General features: G+C 40.3%; 1 protein-coding gene across 2 annotated transcripts in view; it reads right to left on the minus strand.

Moving 5' to 3' along the window:
• Window positions 1-9: 9 nt before the first annotated feature.
• DUSP19 (dual specificity phosphatase 19) overlaps window positions 10-21,948 on the minus strand; it is a 22,527-nt gene continuing 588 nt past the window's right edge. The window contains exons 2-5 of one of the 2 annotated variants that reach the window (XM_035330957.1): window positions 5,613-5,847; window positions 5,486-5,532; window positions 3,918-4,070; window positions 10-585 (exon numbers count right to left, since the gene is read on the minus strand). In XM_035330957.1, the coding sequence (XP_035186848.1) occupies window positions 364-585; window positions 3,918-4,070; window positions 5,486-5,532; window positions 5,613-5,832 (642 nt within the window). In that variant the 5' untranslated portion in view covers window positions 5,833-5,847 and the 3' untranslated portion in view covers window positions 10-363. Of the gene's footprint in view, window positions 586-3,917; window positions 4,071-5,485; window positions 5,533-5,612; window positions 5,868-21,948 lie in introns of those variants that run through there. The other variant, XM_035330958.1, reaches the window with a different exon arrangement.

A 21,948-nucleotide genomic window follows, 5' to 3' on the forward strand; every position in this document is an offset into this window, starting at 1 on the left:
GCAACTTTATTATCTTAGTTAAGATTTTATTTCCTTTCTCTACTGCCTACATTCTCTGATGGTTCAATAAAAAATAAAAAATAAAAATTTTATTCTACTATTGCAAGGAAAAATTATCTTTTATCCTTGCTCTAGGAAAAGCTTGCTCTTGGGATAAATCATCTCTCAAATCAGTGTAGTACCATATGGCCTTTAGACTAGATGCTGAAAAATGGGGACAGAAAGGTGAACATAGGGAAAAAAAAAAAAAAAAAAAAAAAAAAAAGACTTTAAAATGCACCTGTGAAAGGGGACTGCAAAACATGAGATTAAAGTACAACCAGCATTTGGTACTGTATAGATTGTTTCCCTTCGCCCTTTTGATCAGTCATGATCATCTATGCTTCCATTTGCCTTTATATTCTGTTCTTCGTACTTGTGAAGCTGCTCCATGAAGCCAGGATTTGGACAAACAGCAGGCCTTGCATTTTTCACCAAGGAATAGGCTCTAGCAAAACTGAGTCTTTCTGAATTCATCAGAAAACCGATGACTATTGCTGCTGCACGAGAGACTCCTGCATTACAGTGGACCAGCACCACACCATCCTTCAAGAAACAAATGAAACATTAGTTGGGATATTAAGTAGATAACAACAAGAAACATTATAGCAGAGGAACTTTATCTACAATCTATTCAGATTTATTAGAAGTTCTTTGCTGAGCTCAAAGCAAATATATACACATATAGACAACTCAAAAAACAGATATATGAGCCCAAAATTGAATATTTTCCTAATCAAGGCCACTTTATAATTGCCAAATACTTCATATCTAACTAATGTTTCAGAACTAAAAAGCATTCCTTTGTCCCTTTCCCCAACACCTTCCAACTGCCCCCTCACGTAAAAACCAAATCACAGATATCTGGGATACTAAGGTCCTTGATCTACTTGGTGCTAACTTTAAAATTTATTTTATTTGCAATATGGAAAGGAACTTAACTCTATCTTGTTACCAGGTTAAAAATACAGAAAGGCAGCAAACAGCTAGGCACAGAGGCAGATATTAGAACATCCTGTAGTTTCAGTCACATGCTTCTTGCATACTCTGGAGTTCTTCAGTGAAGATTCTGGGTAAGCAGGATCATGCATAGGAATAGAAAAATCAGAAAAGATATGGTGTGATTTGCAACAAATCTCTACCTCACCATGGCACTGCTGATACAATTGTAGCGGTTGGTACAGCTGGTTCAACTATGGTCCCTTGCCTGGGGACTAAGGTGCAAAGTCCAACACTACTGAGCTTCTTGTCAATTCACAAATGTTTCTCCTGGTGGTTAAAATCAGGCTTAGCCTGTATTATATACAGAATTAGTAATATTAGCCTACTTAAAAATTTCTCACACAATCTTTGAGACACATGAATGACTCTAAAAAGATGCTGCAAGTTCCATTACAAAATACTGAGCACAAAGACATCTAGATAATCTAGCGTGGCTTCAGACACATTTCCAGTGCGCAGGCTCTGTGACCTTGTCATGGTTGTGTGCCAGACTATGGCCTGGCAAAGGCTTGGCCTGAACTGTTTCCCAAACACCACTTTTCAACAGCAACAACAACAAAATCATGAGCATCTCCATGTTCTGATTAAAGATATTAAAACACAATACAATCTGCTCAGATATTTGAGGCTACACAAATATATTCTAGACATAAACAGCCTGTTCTGTCTGTCCTTAACATACACAAATTATTCAACGGACCTGTTGCCCAGAGGAAAAAAAGATGTTGTAGCCAACAGGGCTGCAAGAACTTTATGATTTATGTCACAGAGCTGGGAGTTCCAATTACCTGGTGCATTCATGTACACACAAAGCAGAAAATGGTTGCTGCTCAAAAAATCTTCCAGTTTAAAAAATAAGACAAAGTATGAGTTTTATTATCCTTGTTGATGAAATGCTAAGCTGAGAGGAGGGGAATGACTCGCTCAAGTTAACACAGTAAGATTATAGTGGAGCTAGGAACTGAATCTAAGCTTGCGCATCCCAGCAAAATGAATCACAAACCCACTCTTTTTTTTTGCAATGGATATCACATCCCCTTCGCATTGCCTGCTGGAAACTGTAACCTTCATTCATTTGTTCACATTCATAGGGGTGTGTTTCCTAATCACACAGACTGTAGCACAGTAGAAGGCAGACTTCTACAGGTACTTCCCCTCACTTATGAATTGTCACTGGCAATCTGTAATCCACTGTCTCCTTTACAAAAATAAACCATTAAAATTACTGATATGCTACAGCTAATGAAGCAATTACTCCAGCTTAACCACTGCAGATCTGGAGTAGTTCTTACTGATTTAATCAGTTTTTAGTGATTTTACTCAGAAAAATATTATTTTACTGATTTTTTTTTTCCAGGCAAAGCTACCATAATTGAGATGAATATCTAGCAGTGGCACTGAGGATAAAAAATAAGCAGTGAAAACTACCCATTTTTTTTTCTTTGTAGAGTTCATTCTTTATTTTCCACATTCACATTGCTTTAAAGTTTCTATTTATGCCTACTTTGTTATACATTGCCTAAAATTATATAATGATATCCACAGAGTAGACTTGAAAACATGGGCAATCACATTAAATCAAATATGATACTGAGCACATTCATTTTTCCTTGCTAAACCCTGTTGCTTATTTATATGAAGTTGAATTTGGCACATAATTCTTGACTAATTTTGCATTATATATGAGCAATATGATTTGACACAGGTCACCATGTCATGGAAAATCTGCCTGCCAATTTGCAGCCTAGAGGAAGAGGTGAGCTCTGATCAGTATCAGAATTTGTACCGTGATGTCTACAGACTCAAGCAGTTAACAGTTTTAAAAAACTCGATCCTGTTACAAGTACCAGCTGTCAACAACTTACTGAACAGTACATGCTTTATTTGCATTCTCTAATTTAAATGCTCTCACACTACTTTATTGTTAACAATGTTTTAGTAATAATTTCTTATATAGCTTGTGTTCTCATCAGTGAAGGGTCTATCCCTCTGCCACCTTAGGACATGAAACAGCAGTATCTCTTTGTAACTACTTACACAAAATAGCTTTTCATGATATGCTTTATCATAAGGACTTTTAACACCAGCTTGACAAAGCAAAAACAGTGATTCAAAAACCTCTGGAGATTTGCCCCCACACTACTATCGTATGCTTCATGAACTGACCTTGCAGAACATCTATTCCATCAACTACCTGATCTTTCGAGTAACTTTTTCATTACCAAACTACTGATATTTATCTGTAAAAAAATCAGGAAAACCGCCTAGTTTACAAAATAGTAACTGGAACATAAATAGCGGAAGCAGAAAGCAACACCATGCAGTTATGAATGGCAAGTCTCATTTAGAAATGAAGTGGAAACCGTAACAAGAAACTTTGAATAGGTCATTAAGTGACAATGTGTATCACATAGCTTATAAATGATACATGAGAGGAAAGAACACTGTGTGATACAAAGCAAGCTCAGGCAAGATTATCTTCTTTTATCTCAAGCTATGTAAGTAATGAATACAGTAGATACAATAAAATATGGTACAATAACATCTGGTTGTCACATCATTGTGTTTATAACAAACAATAGTTCTTATAAATTATACAGTCAACCCAAATAAAACAAGTAAGAGTCAGGGATAGTCTCAGTTATATGCAGGGCTGCCAAGCAACCCCAGATGCAGTCCCATCACGCTATTTCTTATGCTATGTCTTTTTTTTTCAGCAGTTAAAATCGCTGGTTGTCTCCAAGCCTACTAATGCATTCTCTGACAGTCTTGGTACATAGCTGTATGTGGATGCATGGTTTTTGACAGAAGAAGCTGCTTTAGATTTCAAATAGGGTATTAAATAACAAATAACATTAGTTATTGATATACTGTACCTGGATCTTGGCCTTCTCAATAAACTCAAAACATTCTGGGAAATAGGAGGTGATATCAGTTTCTGGGATGTCCAGAATAGAAATGGTCTTGTATATAAAGTCATTAACGAAGGCATTTTGGACTCCATATGCCACATTTAGAATATGCGTAACCTAAGTTAAAAAAAAAAAAAGGCATTTTCTAAAAACAGCAAGCAAAATGAGCAGTAACAATGGTTAATAATTCTTTGTGTAAGTTACAATCTGCATATGTCTAATTGCATTGGTCAGTTTTACATACATATTCCATCTATGACATGCTTTTCTACAAGTTTTACTGTGAGTTAAAATATAGCACAACATATATATATACAGGTATGTATGTATGTATATTGTGCTAAATTTCACTTTAACTGAAACAAACTGTCAATTACCATCCAGGCAACAAAGGTATTTCAAGTCTTCATACCTACTGAAGATATTTCAAGTCTTAGCTTTCATTTATTTAATGTCTGTGTGGGTATTCAAGATCCATGTCAGTTTACAAGTAGGAATCATGTGATTCAGCACTGCAGTTTAGACAACTCAGGATGGAACAGAAGTTCTGTTTTACAGTATAGACACACTGTCCAACAGGAAAAGAATAAATATCAATTTGTAAAAGACGTTTTTAGGTACACTGAATGTGACAGTCAACATATTGCGGGGAAATGCCAGGAAATCGCAAGTGACCATAAATACCTCAATAGTCACACTTAACGCCTCAGCATTTAGTACCACAGCAAGGAAGACCTGCTGTCAGACAATCTGGTCAGTGAGCTTTAAACCTCCTGCTACAAACCACATGCTTCAAGAGTTTTACTTTCCCTCTCATGGCAAATGAGAGGAAATGGAAAGATCTGTGCTCACCCAAATACAGACTGAAGGAAGGATTTTCAGCTGAAAAGAGAGATGTCGGTCCACAGGTGGATGATAAAACAAGGGGAGAGCACAGATCACCCAATCATTCCACAAATTTAAAGCCTTCCCAAGCCCATCAGCCTAATGTTTGTGCTGAGTTACCCACACTGTTCGCTGGAGCACAAGGATCTCTAAGTAAAGTATACCTGCACTTGGCAGAAGACACTAAGGCTGGCCTCCTGCCATCTGCGCTCTGTTCAGGGTAAGGCCAGCTTGTGGATTATTTTAATTTACTCTGAACTGATGCTTATATGGCAATAGATGCCAGACTGGTGCACTGCTGAACTGTCCATAGGCCATATCACCCTGTTACTCTAAAAAGACCGGACTTGAGGACAAGCTTGGAGCTATTGCTTTGTTTCCCTTGTTCCAGCAGCTACTGTAAGGCCGCGGATCTGGTTCTGCTCAGCATCCAACACATGAACACACACAGGGCAATGAGGAATCCACTTGGCACAAGAGCACGAGTTGTGCAGGGGAACACTCTGGCTTCTTGCAAAGACCTGAGGTGTGGAGCAGCTGCGAGCAACTGCCTTTTACAAGGTATAGTAACTCGAAGTTCCTTGAGGACGCCTCAGCATTTCCAACTCGAAAATAACCATCCCCAGCCCCCCTTGGCGCGACGTTACCTTGTGCTTGGTGAGGGTGTCCAGATCGTGAGCTGCGTCCTGCGACCCTGCGAAGAGAGCGAGCCCGTTGCCGCCGCCGCCGCCGCTCACCTCACGCCCCTCCGCGGCCGCCCCTCGCCCCACTCACCCAGCAGCAGCCACGGCCGCACGGCGCCGACCTGCAGGTCGCAGCTCAGGTCCCGCACGAAGCCGCCGCCCGGCAGCGCCTCCTCCTCCTCGGACACCTGCAGGCAGGCGCCCCGCCACGTCTCGACCAGCCGCCTGCCCGTCAGCGTCGTCACCCGCGTGCGCTGCTGCCGCAGGTTGGCCCTGGAGAAGCTCCGGATCTCCTGGGCGAGGGAGTGCATGGCACCGGCAGCCGGCTGCCCGCGGCTCGGCCCGACCCGGCCCGGCTCGGCTCGGCCCCGGGGCGGTGCCTGGGCTCACACTCGCACCGCCCCCGTTGCCGCCATTGCCGCCCGCCCGCTCCCTCCCGGCCGCGCTGAGGGAACGTGGGCGCCTCCCCCGGCCAAACCTCGCCTCGCTGCACGGGAAGCAAGAAAAATACTCCGTGAGCAGTTAAATGGAAATACGGGAATGAAATCAAGGGCTAGTAACCAAAGAGTAATCGAAATCAGCCTCTTATGTGAAGAGCCAAGTGAGGAAGTAAAGAAGGCAACGGGAGGCTTTCTTCCCTTCTGTTTGTTCCTAAGCTGCTTAATGCCCATGTGTTTCTGTACTCAGTGTTAGACAGTACATAAAGTATATACGTGACATGTAACACTAAATATAGTTATAAATAACAGTAAATATAGTGTTATGCGTGACATTTTTGTTCATAAAGTTACATGGTATAGCTGTTAACTTAGATTGTTCCCAAAATTCACCTCAATTCTTCACCTCCTTGTCAGTTAATAGGATAAAGTTGTATAAATTACTACAGTACATCCCCACTGATGATAAAATACCCATAAATATCCATGTGCTGACAGGATATGACTGGAAAGATCCTTCTGATAGTTCCCTAGTACAGAACCAAGCACAGGCAATTTAGTTCCACGTAAGGAGGTCTACAAATGCCTGGCCAATTCAAGAAGTATAAAGTAGTGTTAGGAGCTGCAACAGCGTAAGTTATTTCTAGGGACTTCAGAGGCAATCTTATCACAAGAATTAGATGTAAAATTAAGTTCATCTGAGAAAGGCAGAATGCTACGGCGTCGGGAAAAGCAAGAGTGAAAACTGAGAGATAAAACTAAGGAAAAGAGTTAGGATGGGGACAGGAAGGCAGAGAAGATACCAAGGTAACAAAGGTACCAAACAGAAAGCTCCAGGACTAAACATAGCTTTCAGCAATCATTTTCTACAACTAAATTTACATTCAAAATACAAGCAGGAGGTTTAGTAATGTTCTGCACAATAGATCTGTATTTAGTAGTCTCTCTGAAAGTCGTCTGTGGCTTATAGCAGTTACGTTCAAACAATGAGATAGAGGATCATTAATTTTTTATCAAGGTCTACTGAATAATTTTGATGAAATAGATCAGCTGTAAGCAATGGGGGGCTGTGGGTTAGGCCAGGAATTAGACAGTAGTTTATGGCTATATTTAAGTTGCATTGGCTTGCTACAGCTGCCCTTGAGAAATGGTGAGACCAACAACTGTGAGGCATCCCACAAGAATGCAGAGAGCCTCTTATGTCAGGAATTTTGACAAGGCCTCAGCAAAATTTCCTTGCAGTCTAAACTCAGGAGCCTACCACTGGGGTATTAGGGCTCTAGGATGTGCCTTATAGTTGACTTCTGCACCATACAAGTATGGGGCATGTTGCATAAGAGTCTGTAAGACAAAACTGTGACAGAACTGCAAGATGTTTATGATTAAAACCTAGTAATACATTTGTATATTGTTCCTTGACATCTGAGGAAGAGTCTTCAATATGTGTGAGCGCAGAAAAGGAGCTGATTCCAAAGTATCTCACTATCATTCACAACTGTTGTTCCCCAGGGGTTGTTGCTGGGGCCTATCCTTTTTAACATATTTATTGATGATTTGGATGAGGGAATTGAGTGCACCCTCAGTAAATTTGCAGATGACACCAAGCTGGGTGGAAGTGTCTATCTGCCAGAGGGTAGGAAGGCTCTGCAGAGGGATCCAGACAGGTTGGCTCGATGGGCAGAGGCCAAGGGGATGAGGTTCAATGTGGCTAAGTGCCAGGTCCTTCACGTTGGTCACAACAGCCCCATGCAACGCTACAGACTTGAGGTAGAGTAGCTGGAAAGCTGTGCACAGGAAAAGGATCTGGGGGTGTTGGTCAATGCTCGCCTGAACATGAACCTGCAGTGTGCCCAGGTGGCCAAGAAGGCCAATGGCATCCTGGCTTGCATCAGGAATAGTGTAACCAGCAGGGCAAGAGAGGTGATCATCCCCCTGTACTCTGCTATGGTGAGGCTGCACCTTGAGTACTTTGTTCAGTTTTGAGCCCCTCAGTACAAGAAGGACATCGAGGCCCTGCAGTGTGTCCAGAGAAGGGCTACAAAGCTGGTGCAGGGCTTGGAACACAAATCCTGTGAGGAGCGGCTGAGGGAACTTGGGGTGTTTAGTCTGACCTTGATGATTCTATGATTCCGTGATCTGCCAGGAATTGTTGTTGTCATTGCTATAACTACCTTAGCCACCAGGCGTCACTACTGGACATAAAATCTGCACTATTTTTATCTCTGTGAAAAGAAAATATTCAGCAGATATTTAATAAGGAACTCGTATATTAATTATTAGTGTGTCAATATTGTAAGCATTAGATCGAGCCTGAATATTGATAAACTATTTTTTTGTCATGCAGGCATTTACATGCTGCTGTCAAGTTGTTCTTGCTCTACATTGCAAGATGAAAGAAAAGATGATTGTGAGATTAGAGTTTAAAATTGGGATCTCAGTCCATTCTTTTCTTGCATGCTTTTCTGAAGATCGAAGGATTCCCTGAAGATATGTCAGGAGTTGGATACTGTCTCTACTTAACTGGCTGAATGCATTTATGGTATTGCTGAACCTTCAGTTTTTGAATAAGCTACCTACCAATGCATATGCAGTAGAGTTTGAAGTTGTCTTTAAGTTCACGGTTCTTCTGTTTTCTGTCAAGAAATTCAACAGAACCTGTTCTAGTAGTTATCAACTGTTACAGAAAACAGCTTGTACACATTCAGGAAGCCCATATGACAATATGTATCATCTCTCTGTTGTATTCATTTCCTTCCACTATTCATTTTGGCCTAGATACTGCTCTTACTCATCCATGCAAAAGAGCCAGCTTCTATCTGAAATGATAATCAGAGATTCCAGATAGCTGAGTGAGAAACCAGTCTTGTACTCTAAAGAATGTGTATGGTAGAGAGTTGAACTTGATTGCAAATGCACCAAAATTTGAACATAGATTGCTTATAGCAGTAACTTAACTGAAGCAGAGAATCAAACCACAATTAGTATGCTAGTTATTTCAAACTGAGGTAACCAGATGAATTTGAATTTGTTGTAAGAGAAATGAGACCCCCCCCAAATAATAATAATAATAATAATAATACATATATATACATAGTTAGTTGGTTAGGTAGGTAGCTCATATCTAACTAATAATACAAGCTTCTGTTGCACTCTGGAACTTTAATAACTGAAAATAAATGAGAAGTTGAAAATAACTGTGTGTACCAGTTGGTCACAGGGTGCCTGTGAATCATGACTGTACTGTGGTGATGAGAAAGGCATGCGTGACCATAGAATGCATCAAGATATAATTGAAGTTGAGAGGAGGAAATGATAATGCTATTGTATGAAGTTCTGTGAGCCTGTTCTGAAATGTGTTGTGCTGCTTGGGGATGACCATATTTTAAAAGGATATTTGAAACAAGCACACAGAATAGCTTAAACTGATCTGTATGTGTTCAACACTTGACAGAGCACTCAGTGGTACAATGACCTCTTGGGACAGGCAGCATGAGCTGCCATACTAACATGTCCATACTACATGTATGGACATACATGTCCATACTAACCTGAGCAGGAGTAGCCCCTTGGCATAGTAGGTATTTCCCCACCATTTGTGCCACTGCACACACCAGCACTTCTAGCAATGATTTCCCTGCTTCATACACTCCAGAACGGTGTGCCTCACACAGTGCAGAGGCCCTAATCTGGTGCAGAGTCTCAGTTTCAGCTTTGCAAAGTTGTCAGGTCATGATGCCTACTCCTGCTGCCCTTCCTATTGCTGAAGAAAGTAGCAGTTTGGAGTAACAAAGTCAGGATTTTTCACACTCAAAGCAGAAGGACAAGATGACACACAGGAGGATGTCTAGAGCATGACGGAGGAAATGCTTTTTTTTCCTCTAGGAAAAAAAAAAAAAAAAATCACATTTCCCTTTGGAGTTGTTTGTTTTGGTACAAGTCTGCATCCCATACCATATCCCTCATGTAGAGAGGTTTTAACTGAGAGACAACTGCTCAATTTTTCTCATCCATTTGTTTCCTTTCTTAAGACTTGTCATGACTAGAGGGGGATCTACATCCATGAAAAAAGCATGAGCAAAGCAGGCATGAAAATAATTTTCTGGAAGAAAACTGGGGCACCAGCAAAGTGTCAGTGATGTCACTTGAGAATGACCTGTCCACATTTTGCTAAGGCAGGTAATGACAGGACAAGGGGGAATGGTTTTAAACTAAAAGAGGGTAGATTTATAGGAGATATTAGGAAGAAATTCTTCACTCAGAGGGTGGTGAGGCACTGGCACAGGCTGCCCAAGAGAAACTTTGGATGCCCCATCCCTGGAGGTGTTCAAGGCCAGGTTGGACGAGGCCCTGGGCACCCTGATCTAGTGTCCCTGATCATGGCAGGGGGTTGGAACTGGGGGGGATCTTTAAGGTCCCTCCCAACCTGAGCCGTTCTATGATTCTGTGATGCTCTGATAGTGGGTGGGGTGGGTGGTTTTTTGTTTGTTTGTTTTGTTTTGTTTTGGGTTGGTTTCGTTGATTGGTTGGTTGTGTTTTTTTTTGTTGTTTGTTTTTTCCCCTAGGAACATGGGAAGAAGGGGTAAGGGCAGGGGTGGGTTGGTAAGTATATGGCATTTAAATATTGCTATAGTAGTTGATCTAAAGAGGGAAAGTTATGGGTCGCCAAACTGTGCTGAAGGCTCTGTACAGAAATTTAGCAAAAGTTACCTGTGTGTTACCTACTGCTGCAGTTACACATACTGTGACCTGCTTGTCAGTGAGTTAAGCTTTGGTGTAAGGTGTTTGTTTCCAGATATCTGGCTCTGTCTGTTTGTAATGCATTAGAAGCATCAGATGCCATTGGCCAAAAAATGCCCAGTTGCCTGTGTTTGGGAATGCGGTGAGACCAGAAGTAGTGGGAGCCTTATTGAAACTTCTTTGTGCTTTGGTTTTGCATACCTGTGGTGCTTATTTACTACTACAGAGGGTTTCCCACTGTAGGGGGTAGTATGTATCTGAAGCACACAGTAAGTATATCCCCTTCTCTTAGACCCTTTAACATACAAATCAAAACTTCTGTTAAAGCTATGCTTCTGGAGTAGACTATGTCATTCTTGACCAGCTTTACTAACGTATCTTTTTTTTTTTTTTTAGGTGAAAACAGAGGATGGATAATGGTCAATCTCAGAAAGACAGACAATTCCTGAAGTCTTTGAGCTGTTTGTAGCCCAGGATGTCAAGTTGGTGATCTGACTCCGAAAAATGTACATATGAAAGCCCAGTTCATGCCGCAGAAAACTGCAGACAACCAGAGGCTTTTGTTCCTAATAATCTCGGCAGATCTGTTGACCTGCTCCAAACACTACCTTCTGTCTATGGACTGGAGGTAAGCAGTTTATATTATTTCAAGCAGTATTGTTTGCTGGTTAATATAAAGCTAGCCTGAACCAATGGTGTTCCCCGTTGGATATCTTCTTGTATCGCTGCAGGGAAATTCCCCCAGAAGCAAAGCCGTGCCTATAACCAGGCAAGGCCCTACAAACACTTATCAAGGCATTCCTCTCTGCTCTCACCACACTTTGTGAGCAATCCATGCAAATGAGCAGGCTGATTCACTGATCTAAAGATGTGTATTTTTATAATGTGTCAAAAATTGTGCTGAATAATGAGCACTGAGGAACAGGGTAGACTCCAGAGCTGAAAAGTTTAAGCCTTACCCCTGGGGGCGTGTTGATGTGAGGAAGCTCTGGCACAACTAATTTCTGTATAAAATAAGTAGAATCTGAATTCCATTCCCATTTGCACTCAAGTTTCTCTTTTGCAGAAGCTCTTCACCTTGCTTCAGTGCAGTCATTTATGATCTAAGATATACAAAGAAATATGTAAAGATACACGGACTGTGTGAGCTCATTAGTAGTGACACAAAGTTAATCAGGGGAAGGGGCAGTCTGTTAGTTAGCAGGGAAAGGGGAGACTACAAAAACACGACTTATTTTAACAGAAATGTCCACATACAAAATGCTTTCCATTCTGACTCCCTGCTCTGCAAATGAGTGATGGCTAACTATACAGTTAGCACAGACTGTCAGTCACTAGGGCATTGTTCTCCACTGTTTTTGTTACTGTATTTTAAGAATGCCTTCACTTAAGAAACAGTGACTTTAGAGAAGATAACTTTTCAGTAAGGCCTGAAAAGAACATGTAGGGTTCAGGACTTTCACAAAGAGAAGAGAAAAAATGAGCTTTTCAGGAGAAATAATGTTAACATCGGTGAACTTCTGCAATGTTTTCAAGTCCTTTGAAAACCGTATCATAGTTTTCCTTCTCCAGTCAAAAATAAATAAATATATATATATATATATACAATTTTCCAATAGCTGATCATTAGACCATTCGCAATTTGTTGTTCTACCAAAACACTCTGAGCAACATCTATGTTGCACCTCAGGTTCTAGCAGCCTGCTTCTGCATAAAAGCAATTAATCTTTCTCCTAACCTTGTTTATGTACAGTTTTATTTCAGTGGTCATTCAAAGACATGAGAGTTACTTAAGAACAAAAGTTCTCAAAACTTTCTCTTGCAGCAAAGGCCAAGCCTACAGCCTGGAAAGTTCAAGTTAAAGAAGATCAAATCAAAGTTAATTTCACAACTGCTGTAGTGTCTTATGTGTAGGTTTTGCTTCTGTGTAGTTCTACAGGCATAATAAAATATTCAGATTTGTACAAGGATGCATTACAAGTTTTTCTAGCTTCAGAGCTCCAGAGGGAAATCTCTACAGCTTCTAGTTGTATTTGATGCCAGGATCAAAAACCAAATGCAGTAAGAGAATTATTTTGTAGATTAGCTTAGTCAGACATGGAAGTAGGACCTGTTCTTACTCTTCACCATGAAGATGTCTTCTATAAGTGGGGGTTAAGGTGAAATGGAACATGCATGAGCATAGCATCTCACTTCCTGCTAAAAAAAAATAAAATCAGAGAACATGTTTTCTCAGCATACCCTTTTCTTGCCTTAACATACTGCTAATGTTGCATTGTGCTTGTATGTTCATGTGTGGGAAGAAGTTCCCTGCAGGCAGGGAAGGAAAACAAAGCTATCTGTGCCCTATCTCATTCTACATCTATAGCTTGATCCAGCCAGAGCAGAGCTTCCTAATAACTTCCGTTCCACTAACAAGGAGAAATCTAATTTGTCTTTCCCTCTCAAAATATAAATATGTTCAGGCAGGAGTGGGCCTACATTATTCCTTCAAATTCCTGCACACAAATTAAGCTAGGTGAGCCTTTATTACAGAATTGCAAAAGTTTGCATGGGTTCAGAAAGCGGTGGACGCATTTCAATAAGAGCAGATCAACAGCTATTACATGCAAGTCCCAGAGCCACAGATTGCTGGGAATCTGGGAGTACATTCTGCAGAAGCACAGATAATGCCCTTTGTTCTCACACTTTCTCAGGGCTCCATTCTTTAGCCACAGGTTAGATACAGGATACTGAGGATGGATGGACTTTGGATCTGAGGAAGTTCATGTTCCAATCTTCTTCCTTGTCAAGTGAATAATAAAAATGAATATGATTAACATTACAAAGCTTAAAATTTTCATAAATTCATGTAATATTTTAATTACATAAACCCCCTGACCCCAGAGATTGTATCTATGAACTGTGAGGAAATAGAAATCACAGATGACAGAGTAAAGCCCTTCTAGTCAATAATGTTTATGGCATAAAAAAGCATTGTAACTAAGTTTGTAACGTGGCATTACTTGTGTCAGCAAAGAAAGTGATGCTTCTGGGACTTATTTTCATTATGGGGACTGAGATAGATGTATCTACTAATATGTTGGTGATAGCTGAAACTGTTTGAAAACCATGGCTTCAAAGAAGCTAAGAGAAGTGATAACTTAAAGAAAAGACACTTCTAGAAAAAGAGGCTAGATCCTGGAATACACACATGCACACACTATCTGAAAAAAATAATCATTTTTGCTATACTGCACTGTCAAAGACTGACCCAGATTGACCTAAGAGGTCTCTTACAGTGTATTTAATATTTTCCTTTTACACTTTAATAAGCAGACAGGTTGAAAGGTTTTTTTTTTTTTTTTTTTTTTTTTTTTTTTAAGCTGCCTTCTCTGTTTCTTTTCAAAAAAGAAAAAGTACAGAATCATTTTGTTCAATTCAAAAGTTACTCCTAACTTTATCTTATTTAATCATGACTGAAAGTAACCAAAGGTTTCCATTCTGTTTGCTCATAAAAAAAAAAAAAGTCAATATTTTTTTTGAAATTCTAGATGAGATAGCAATGTTTTCTGATTTACTTCAAAAAACAAAACAAAACAAAACAAAAACATGTAAATCATTTAGATTTAGACTTACGGTAGAAAATTACAAATTTGGAAATTCAATGGGGATACATTTAAATTAATTTACTACTTTTATTTTAGGAATAGTTCTTACCTTTGGGACTGTCTTGTCAGGGCAAGTCATGATGAGCTTTTCCCTTTCTTCCTGTTTCCCCCACATCTTTTAACCACATTTTCAAAATCACCAAAAGAATTACTGAATAACATTGTTCTTGAATGTGAAAGAAATCCATTCAGATTTGGTTGGCAGGACAAGCATCCTACCAAAAAGGCTGTTTAATATTTTAAGTATCAGTTACTGACTTTACTGACTTTAGTGACTTTTTTTTTTTTTTTTTTTTTTTTTTTTTTTTTGTGAGTAGCATTTATAGTTCTTGGCTTTGCCTTAATTTCGGAACTTCACAATTTTTCCAAAGATTGAACAGCTGTTTTCTGTCCAACCCTAAACAATGAGCTTCATTAATTCAAGCAGATGAAATCTCTGATGCTGGTGTGCTAATGATATCCCTTATTACTGAAACATAATTCAAAAAGTTGGACCTCAACGAGAAGCTATTTGTGATGTTAGCACTATCTATAAAAGGACAGGATTTTTACGGATTAGAGATGATACTTGTTTGTGAGTAGTACATGCTAGACCATTAACAGTTTTGTTATCAGTGTCACAAAATATTGGAAAATCATGCAGTGTTTCCCTAGAGAATCAAAGCATTAGGAAATAGGTACTTTTGAAGTACTTATGTTCCCTGTAGTAAAGTTATCGCACCTGGTTTCCGCATAAGCAACATCTTCTGCATCTTATTTCAAGGAATTCTACAAGCTAGGCTGTTTGAAAAGCAAATATTAAGATGCCAGTGCATCCATCTGTGTTTCAAGTGATCTGAATTTGAAGTGATGCTCACATAATTTTTATCGTAGCAATCTTAATAATCACTGAACTTTAGATCTGAGCTAAAATTATTTGAAGCATGAGCACTCCTTAGTGTTCACAGCCTTATCCTGTCGAGCTGCCCTTCTCCACACATATGGATTCACACTGCATACTAGAGATATACTTTTGTCATATCTATCACAGTATTGCTTCCACTTCTGTTTTGAGTTGTATATTTCTGTGTTGTGTGAAACAAGTGTTATGTTTTCTATACCCTCGAGTGATTCATATTTTTGTCAAATCAAGAAAACATTACAGATGGAGATGTAGAGGATAACTGTAGTAGTTTTTTCATTTTTTTTTTCCCAGTTTGATGCTTGCTCATGGGTGTGACAATTTGGGTCATGCTGGTGTCATCCCCCGCTAGCTTTCTTCTCTCCACACACTTTTTTTTTTTTTTACTATAAAAATCTACTGTTGGATTGTTCTGTTACATGCAAACCTAAAACTTTTTAGCTTGATTTTTACTATAGTTGGTATTCAAGGTCCACACTGGTCAGTAAACATGATTCCTAGCAACAGCAGGGGATCACCCTTCCTTCTTTGGCTGTTCCCTGACTAAAATTTTCCACCCCTAAATGTAGGGTAAGTTTAATGCATCAGGTTTTTTTTTCTCAGTCTTTGGACAGACCATAAAAGCTACTGTATTTAAAGGTGTATGTGCTATTCACCAGCATTCTCTTGGGGGAAGGGGTGAGACAAAGAAACCCATAAGTGGTTATTTTTGTACAGTTATAGCTGCAGCCACACATTAGTCCCTGGTGCTACCCCATTTGTCTAGGACACAGTCTGAAGAAAGTAGGTCAGAGCACATGAGTTTCTATGTGCCTGCCAGAGGTAGGCTCTGTAGCTCTGTAGGCTCTGTACCTGCTCTGTAGGTAGAGCGAGATACTGGCAAAAGTCTGTGGGGCCAGCGGGAGCCCCACAGTTTTTGTGTGCAGGACCACCTTGATGGGTCCTGTTTGACTAGCTGGCAGCTGTATTCCAGCAGCAACCCATCACTTTCTGACCACATCCCAGTTTCAAAGGGGGTGGAGATCGTTCCTTGCAAACTGATCACTTGTGGCTTATTCTAGTCAGTGACCAGTTAATGTAGGCTAACTCATCTTTATGGTAAAGATTTGAAGGCCCATTAGGCATTGTCTGTATTTGTTACCTGCACAGACACCTCAGAGATAGCTCATGGTTCATCTTTACATCTCAACCTATAAAGAAACTGCAAATAAATCTTCTTTCTGCCTGAGGTAGACTCCTAATCCAGTGCCCTTTCTGATTTCAGTACTTACCAGGGTGTATTTTAACCTGGTGATGTAACCTCTGCCTAGAAACCTAACTTAAGGTCTACACCCATGTCAGATTAGGGCTTTAATTTAGTTGGGTGACTCATTCTGACAGGCTTCCTGGGCTTTATTCAATAGAGAGAAAACTCTTTAATCCATTTGTTCAACGGGTTCTGGAAGAGCCAACTGAAACCCTAGCTCTGAAACCATACAGTTAGATCTAAGCTAGCACTTTGATCCCACTTTTGTTCTAACATGGCTAGTGCTTCATGCTGAAATGAGACAAATCCCAACCCTCCAAAACTTTCTAAATTCCTTCTGTTTAGCCATACTGGTAGCTCACAGATAACAACTTTCTTCCTGCTGTCACAGACTTCTGTAGGCACCAGGCTGACATTGATTTGCCAGTTATTACTGGTATGTCAAGGACCTGGGACACGCTGAGAAAGCTATCTCTCAGACGTTGATAACAACCTGCTTTTCTACTGATTAAGGCTCATTGGCATAGTGTAGGACTAGATGTTCTGGAGTAGGCTCATTATACTTGTCCTTCCAGTATGAGCAGAAGGGCTCATGCATTCTCAAACCAGCAGGTTTCTTCATTAGATAACAGCTGTTACAGTATTCGTCACCTGTTTCAAACCAGCTTTGCACACCTTTCATGTCCTCCATATCCAACGTTTAAGTTATTTTCTTTAGAATTCAAAAACGTAGTATATCCCGAGCAACTGCTGTATGTCACATACCAGCTCAGATATTAGGACTTACTGAGATGTGCACAAAACTGAGCAAGGAGCAGACAACGCTCAGATGTTAATGACAGAATAAATTAAAATAATGTCCAAATACTTCTCAAGAGAAGAAAAAAGAGGACATGGAAAATTGCAGACCTTCCTGACAGGTTAAATAATGAAAAAGGTTGAGATTCATCAAGGAAACTGTAGACTGAAATATAATGAATCTGTGTCAGCTTGATTTAGTGAGGATGAAAGGTCTTTTGAACCTGTTGCCCCTCTGGACAAAATCCTGTTCAACAGCATTTCTTCCATGCTATTTATTATTTTTACAGGTGATCTAAAGAATGATATAGATTTTGTATGGTAAAGTTTTCAGCCTGTTTGTCTTTTGGTGCAAGATTACCTATGCAATAAATATTTGCTATTACTAACCAATAAATACTGTGACATAAACTAAATAATTGGGATTACATTGGTGATCATTTAAAAACTCTAGTCAGTCAGTTCAAATAACAGTTTGGCTTTGTTCTGATTTCTGTTTGAAAAGGAGATACTGAACAAAATGAGTCTGCGTAAGAATTGCTTCTCGAGGTCTGTTGGCTAAATTGGCAGAAGCCTTGCAGTGGACCGTGCTAGATCACTTGCCATCAGCTCCTTTTGGCCGCCATTTCAGTGTTTATGGAGTCATGAATAGTCCCCAAGTCAGCAGTTTAACCAGGAAAAAAGCGCAGACAGGTAAGGAAATATATAGAGAAATATAAGTTGGAAGAGTAGCAAGGACCTAGGTAACAATCCTGTCTGCTCCGCAGTAATGAATTGCCCATTGCATATTTTAAAGTTGCAGTGCTAGAAAAGTATGCATACAATTTACATACTTTGCAAAACACCAGCTGGAGTTGGTGCATGTGGAGCTACTTGGCTTGTGGCGATTCTCTTTCTAAAGTTCTCAGACAAAATTTTCATTACTGTCTGAAAGCCCCATGGTGAATTGCACTGTTAAACACTGAACTGAACTGAAAGTTGGCTTTTAAAGGACCAGAGTTGAGCCCAAAACAAACCTATAATGTTGTTTGAAACACCCTAAATTTGTAATTTTGTAATGTAGAAAGCCATTTGAATGTTAATCAAATGTCAAGCAAATAGCTGTGTTTTAAAAATAATTGTGTAAGGCCTTTTTATTTCCCCTTCCCTTCATTTAATTTTGCCACACCTGTAAGAGCTATGTGTTACTGACAAAGCTTGTATTTCCACTTTATTGTTATGCTTGTTGCTAGACTGGTAAACACAGATTGTATGATGCAGACATGTTTTTATAATCCAATAAGCAATAGATCTTCCTGCTGAAAGCCTATACATAGGCCAGCAGTTTTCTACATTAAGTTCCAGCAAAAATAGTATGAGAATATGTACAGCCATTAAAAGCAATGACAAATTTCTGTTGACTGCTAAAGTGTATACAGTCACATTAACTGAGTTTGATCTCAGTAACATCTGCTTTCTGTAGCTGTGATTTCTCCATTCACATATAGTGAAGGTTTCTGAGCTGTTTTTCTTTCTGATGCAGCTTCATGAAATGTAACTTTTCAGTTACATCCTATGGTCCCTAAGAGATGTGCACATTTTCTCCCTCTAATAGGCAGCGGAGTGCTTTGAAAAAAAAAAAAAAAAAAAAAAAAAGTGTGCTTTGTAGTTCCAAACTTGACACCAGTCCTGACACTGATTAGCAAGATGCTGCCAATTATGTGATCAGCAGCATCTTCCGTCTGCGTGGGCAGTAACATCTTCTGTCACTGAGATCTGAACTCGCCTTTCACATCTTCCTCTGAGCAGAGTTTAGACACACCTACTGCTTCTAATCAAGTATCAGCACCTTACTGACACATTTGCTGAAAAAAAAAATTGTTTTGCTGAGGTTTGTAGGGACAGTCTGTACTTGAAAACATCTGGTCTACTTGGTCAGGCTTCACTTAACAATAAGATGCTTTTTCATTTTAAAGCATCTGCTTAAATATCAACAAAAAATCATTAAAAGTCCAACAAACCACATTACAGTGATAATTCAGATAATATTCTATTTAATTGTAAATATGTACAGCTACAAGATAGTAAAATTTCCATGTAAGTAGGAGAGATTCTTGCTTGCTGGTGCTGATCCCTTCCCTGTTCTGATATACAGTATGTTTTCAAGTAACGCAGCTAACTCAGCATCATTTGCATTAAAAATTATAGCAACCAGGGGTGCTCTCTATAATAGGATTTTGTAAATAGCCTAATGCATAGCGTGGGAGTTTAAAACCAGGATGCTCTGCCATTAGTACAAAGGAGAAAGAGTCAGTCATTATTTCCTTCTCTGCCTCAGCCTGTTGTTATCTTTGCAGCATGGAGAGCAATTGTGATTGCTTTCATGTTGAAAACTATGTTAGTAGTTACAGGGAGCTTGAAAGCTCTCCAGCAAGCTCTATAAGCACAAACCTTATCAAAACCAAGTGACCTGGTCTCCATCGTAATCCATAGCTTTTCTACTCATTTCAGGGAGAGAAAGGTTGGAATATTAGAGCACAGATGATTTAATATGACACCCAAAAACTCACAATGAACTCTCACGATGTTACTGTCATTCTACTTGCTAGGCTATATATAAATGACATATTCTGTGACTGTTATTTTTTGAAACTACCAGAAGACTGAATATGGCTCAGAAATAATTGAATACAGAATTAAAAATTGGCTGCTACTTGTTTTAGCTGAGATGAGGAAAAAAAAATGCACTCAGCAATACTATTTCATGTTCTTATTTTGCAGTGCAACTACATGGGAAACATCTTTATTGTAACTAGAAATAGTAATATTTATTTTTTTTATGAATTCAGAATAGAAGGAAGAATCCTTCTACAAAAATATTACTATAGATATTTCATTAAACACTTTGACATTACATAGCATTTTATGCTTTATTTAAAGACTGATTTGAATGCTTCTGATGTTTTCAGTAGGATCCAGTACTGAAAGGTCAGGTCTAACCCAATTAATCAGTACAGCATTGTTGCTAGGTATTCCCAACTCTTGGACACAAAGCTGGGACAGAAAATTATCTGATAAAGGCCAAAAAATGAGTCAATAGCAGGCTTAAGATTGGAACTCTAAGTTCTTGCTTCCTGGTTTCATTCTGAATCATAAATTATCTTGTAACTGCTAAAAAGAAGGTCAGTAACAATTTAATTACATTTAGGCTTTTCACATTCATTTTTATGCTTTCTAAAATCTATTCGTTTAAAACTGCTGAAAGACTGAGGTAATCTGATTCTGATTTATAATGTAAAAATACAAACTGAAAATTAAACATAAGTATTAATATATATATATATATAAGACACTGATGGTGGTGCAATTATTTTAAAAAATTAGATTAGAAGGTTAATTCTTAAGCTTCTCTCTCCTAAAGTAGGTTAGGGAGCCCTTCATGCCAGCTGGCTGCACTGGCTGCTCAGCAGAGCACAGTCTCAGAGCTGGTATCAGCAGGGCTGGCAGTGAGGGGTAGGTCCCATGGAGGCCTCTCGCCGACATTCACAGCATGGGAACCTCAATCGTGCTTCAAATAAATGCTTTTAATTCTCATGGCTTCGAGAGTAAAAATAGTCGGGATGTGACTCATCTAATTGGTGAAATGGCATCTCTCTTGAGTTTGCTGCATGGCAGTCTAGAGCCGTGGCTCAGAGAAAGGGCCCGAGCCTCCTCCATTTCGGAGAGCCGCCCATGTGTGGGCTGGCTGGGTCTGGGGGGTGGCCGTGCTGTGTTCAGTTTTGGGCCCCTCACTACAAGAAGGACATTCAGGCCCTGGAACATGTCCAGAGCAGGGCTATGAAGCTGGTGAGGGACCTTGAACACAAGTCCTTTGAGAAGCGGCTGAGGGAACTGGGGGTATTTGGTCTGTAGAAGAGGAGGCTCAGGGGAGACCTTACTGATAAACTTCCTAAAGGAAAGTGTGGGGAGCTGGGGGTTGGCCTCTTCTCTGAGGTAACTAGTGATAGGACTAAAGGGAATGTCCTCAAGTTGTGCCAGGGGAGGTTCCGGTTGGAAATGAGGAGCCGTTTCTTCTCAGAAAGAGCAGTCAGGCATTGGGACGGGTTGCCCAGGGAGGTGGTGGCATCACCATCCGTGGGGGTGTTCAAGGGAAGGTTGGGCATGGTGCTTAGGGACATGGTCTAGCGGGTGACATTGGTGGTAGGGTGAGGGTTGGACCAGATGATCCTGGAGGTCTTTTCCAACCTTAATGATGCTGTGATTCTTTGCACTTTGTCCCTGCCTGCAGGTGCATCTCAGGTGCACCTGTGTGGTACCACACAGAGTGTAGGTGTTGTAACTGGGACAGCGCACGGCACACAACGCCCTCCCACGCCTCAGTTCTTGATTTCATATGGTCAAGAGAAAAGCACTTTTCATTATGAACTCTGAAGAACGTTCTGCATTGCCGTGAAGTGCGACTCGGAATTGTAGCTCACGGCTCTGAAATCAAACTCAACGATAAGCGAGCTCGAGTGGGTGAAGGCCTGCCGGTCGGTAGAGGCGAGCGGGCAGGGGCCGCCTCTCCCCGGGCCCTCTCAGCGCCTCCGCCGCCGGGCCGCAGGGGGCGGCCGAGAGCGGCGCCGCGTGACGGAGGCCGGCGCCTCGCGGAGGCAGCGAGCGAGGCCGGCGGGGAGGAG

Source organism: Oxyura jamaicensis, chromosome 7, assembly GCF_011077185.1.
Source record: "Oxyura jamaicensis isolate SHBP4307 breed ruddy duck chromosome 7, BPBGC_Ojam_1.0, whole genome shotgun sequence".
In the NCBI taxonomy this organism is placed as follows: Eukaryota; Metazoa; Chordata; class Aves; order Anseriformes; family Anatidae; genus Oxyura; species Oxyura jamaicensis.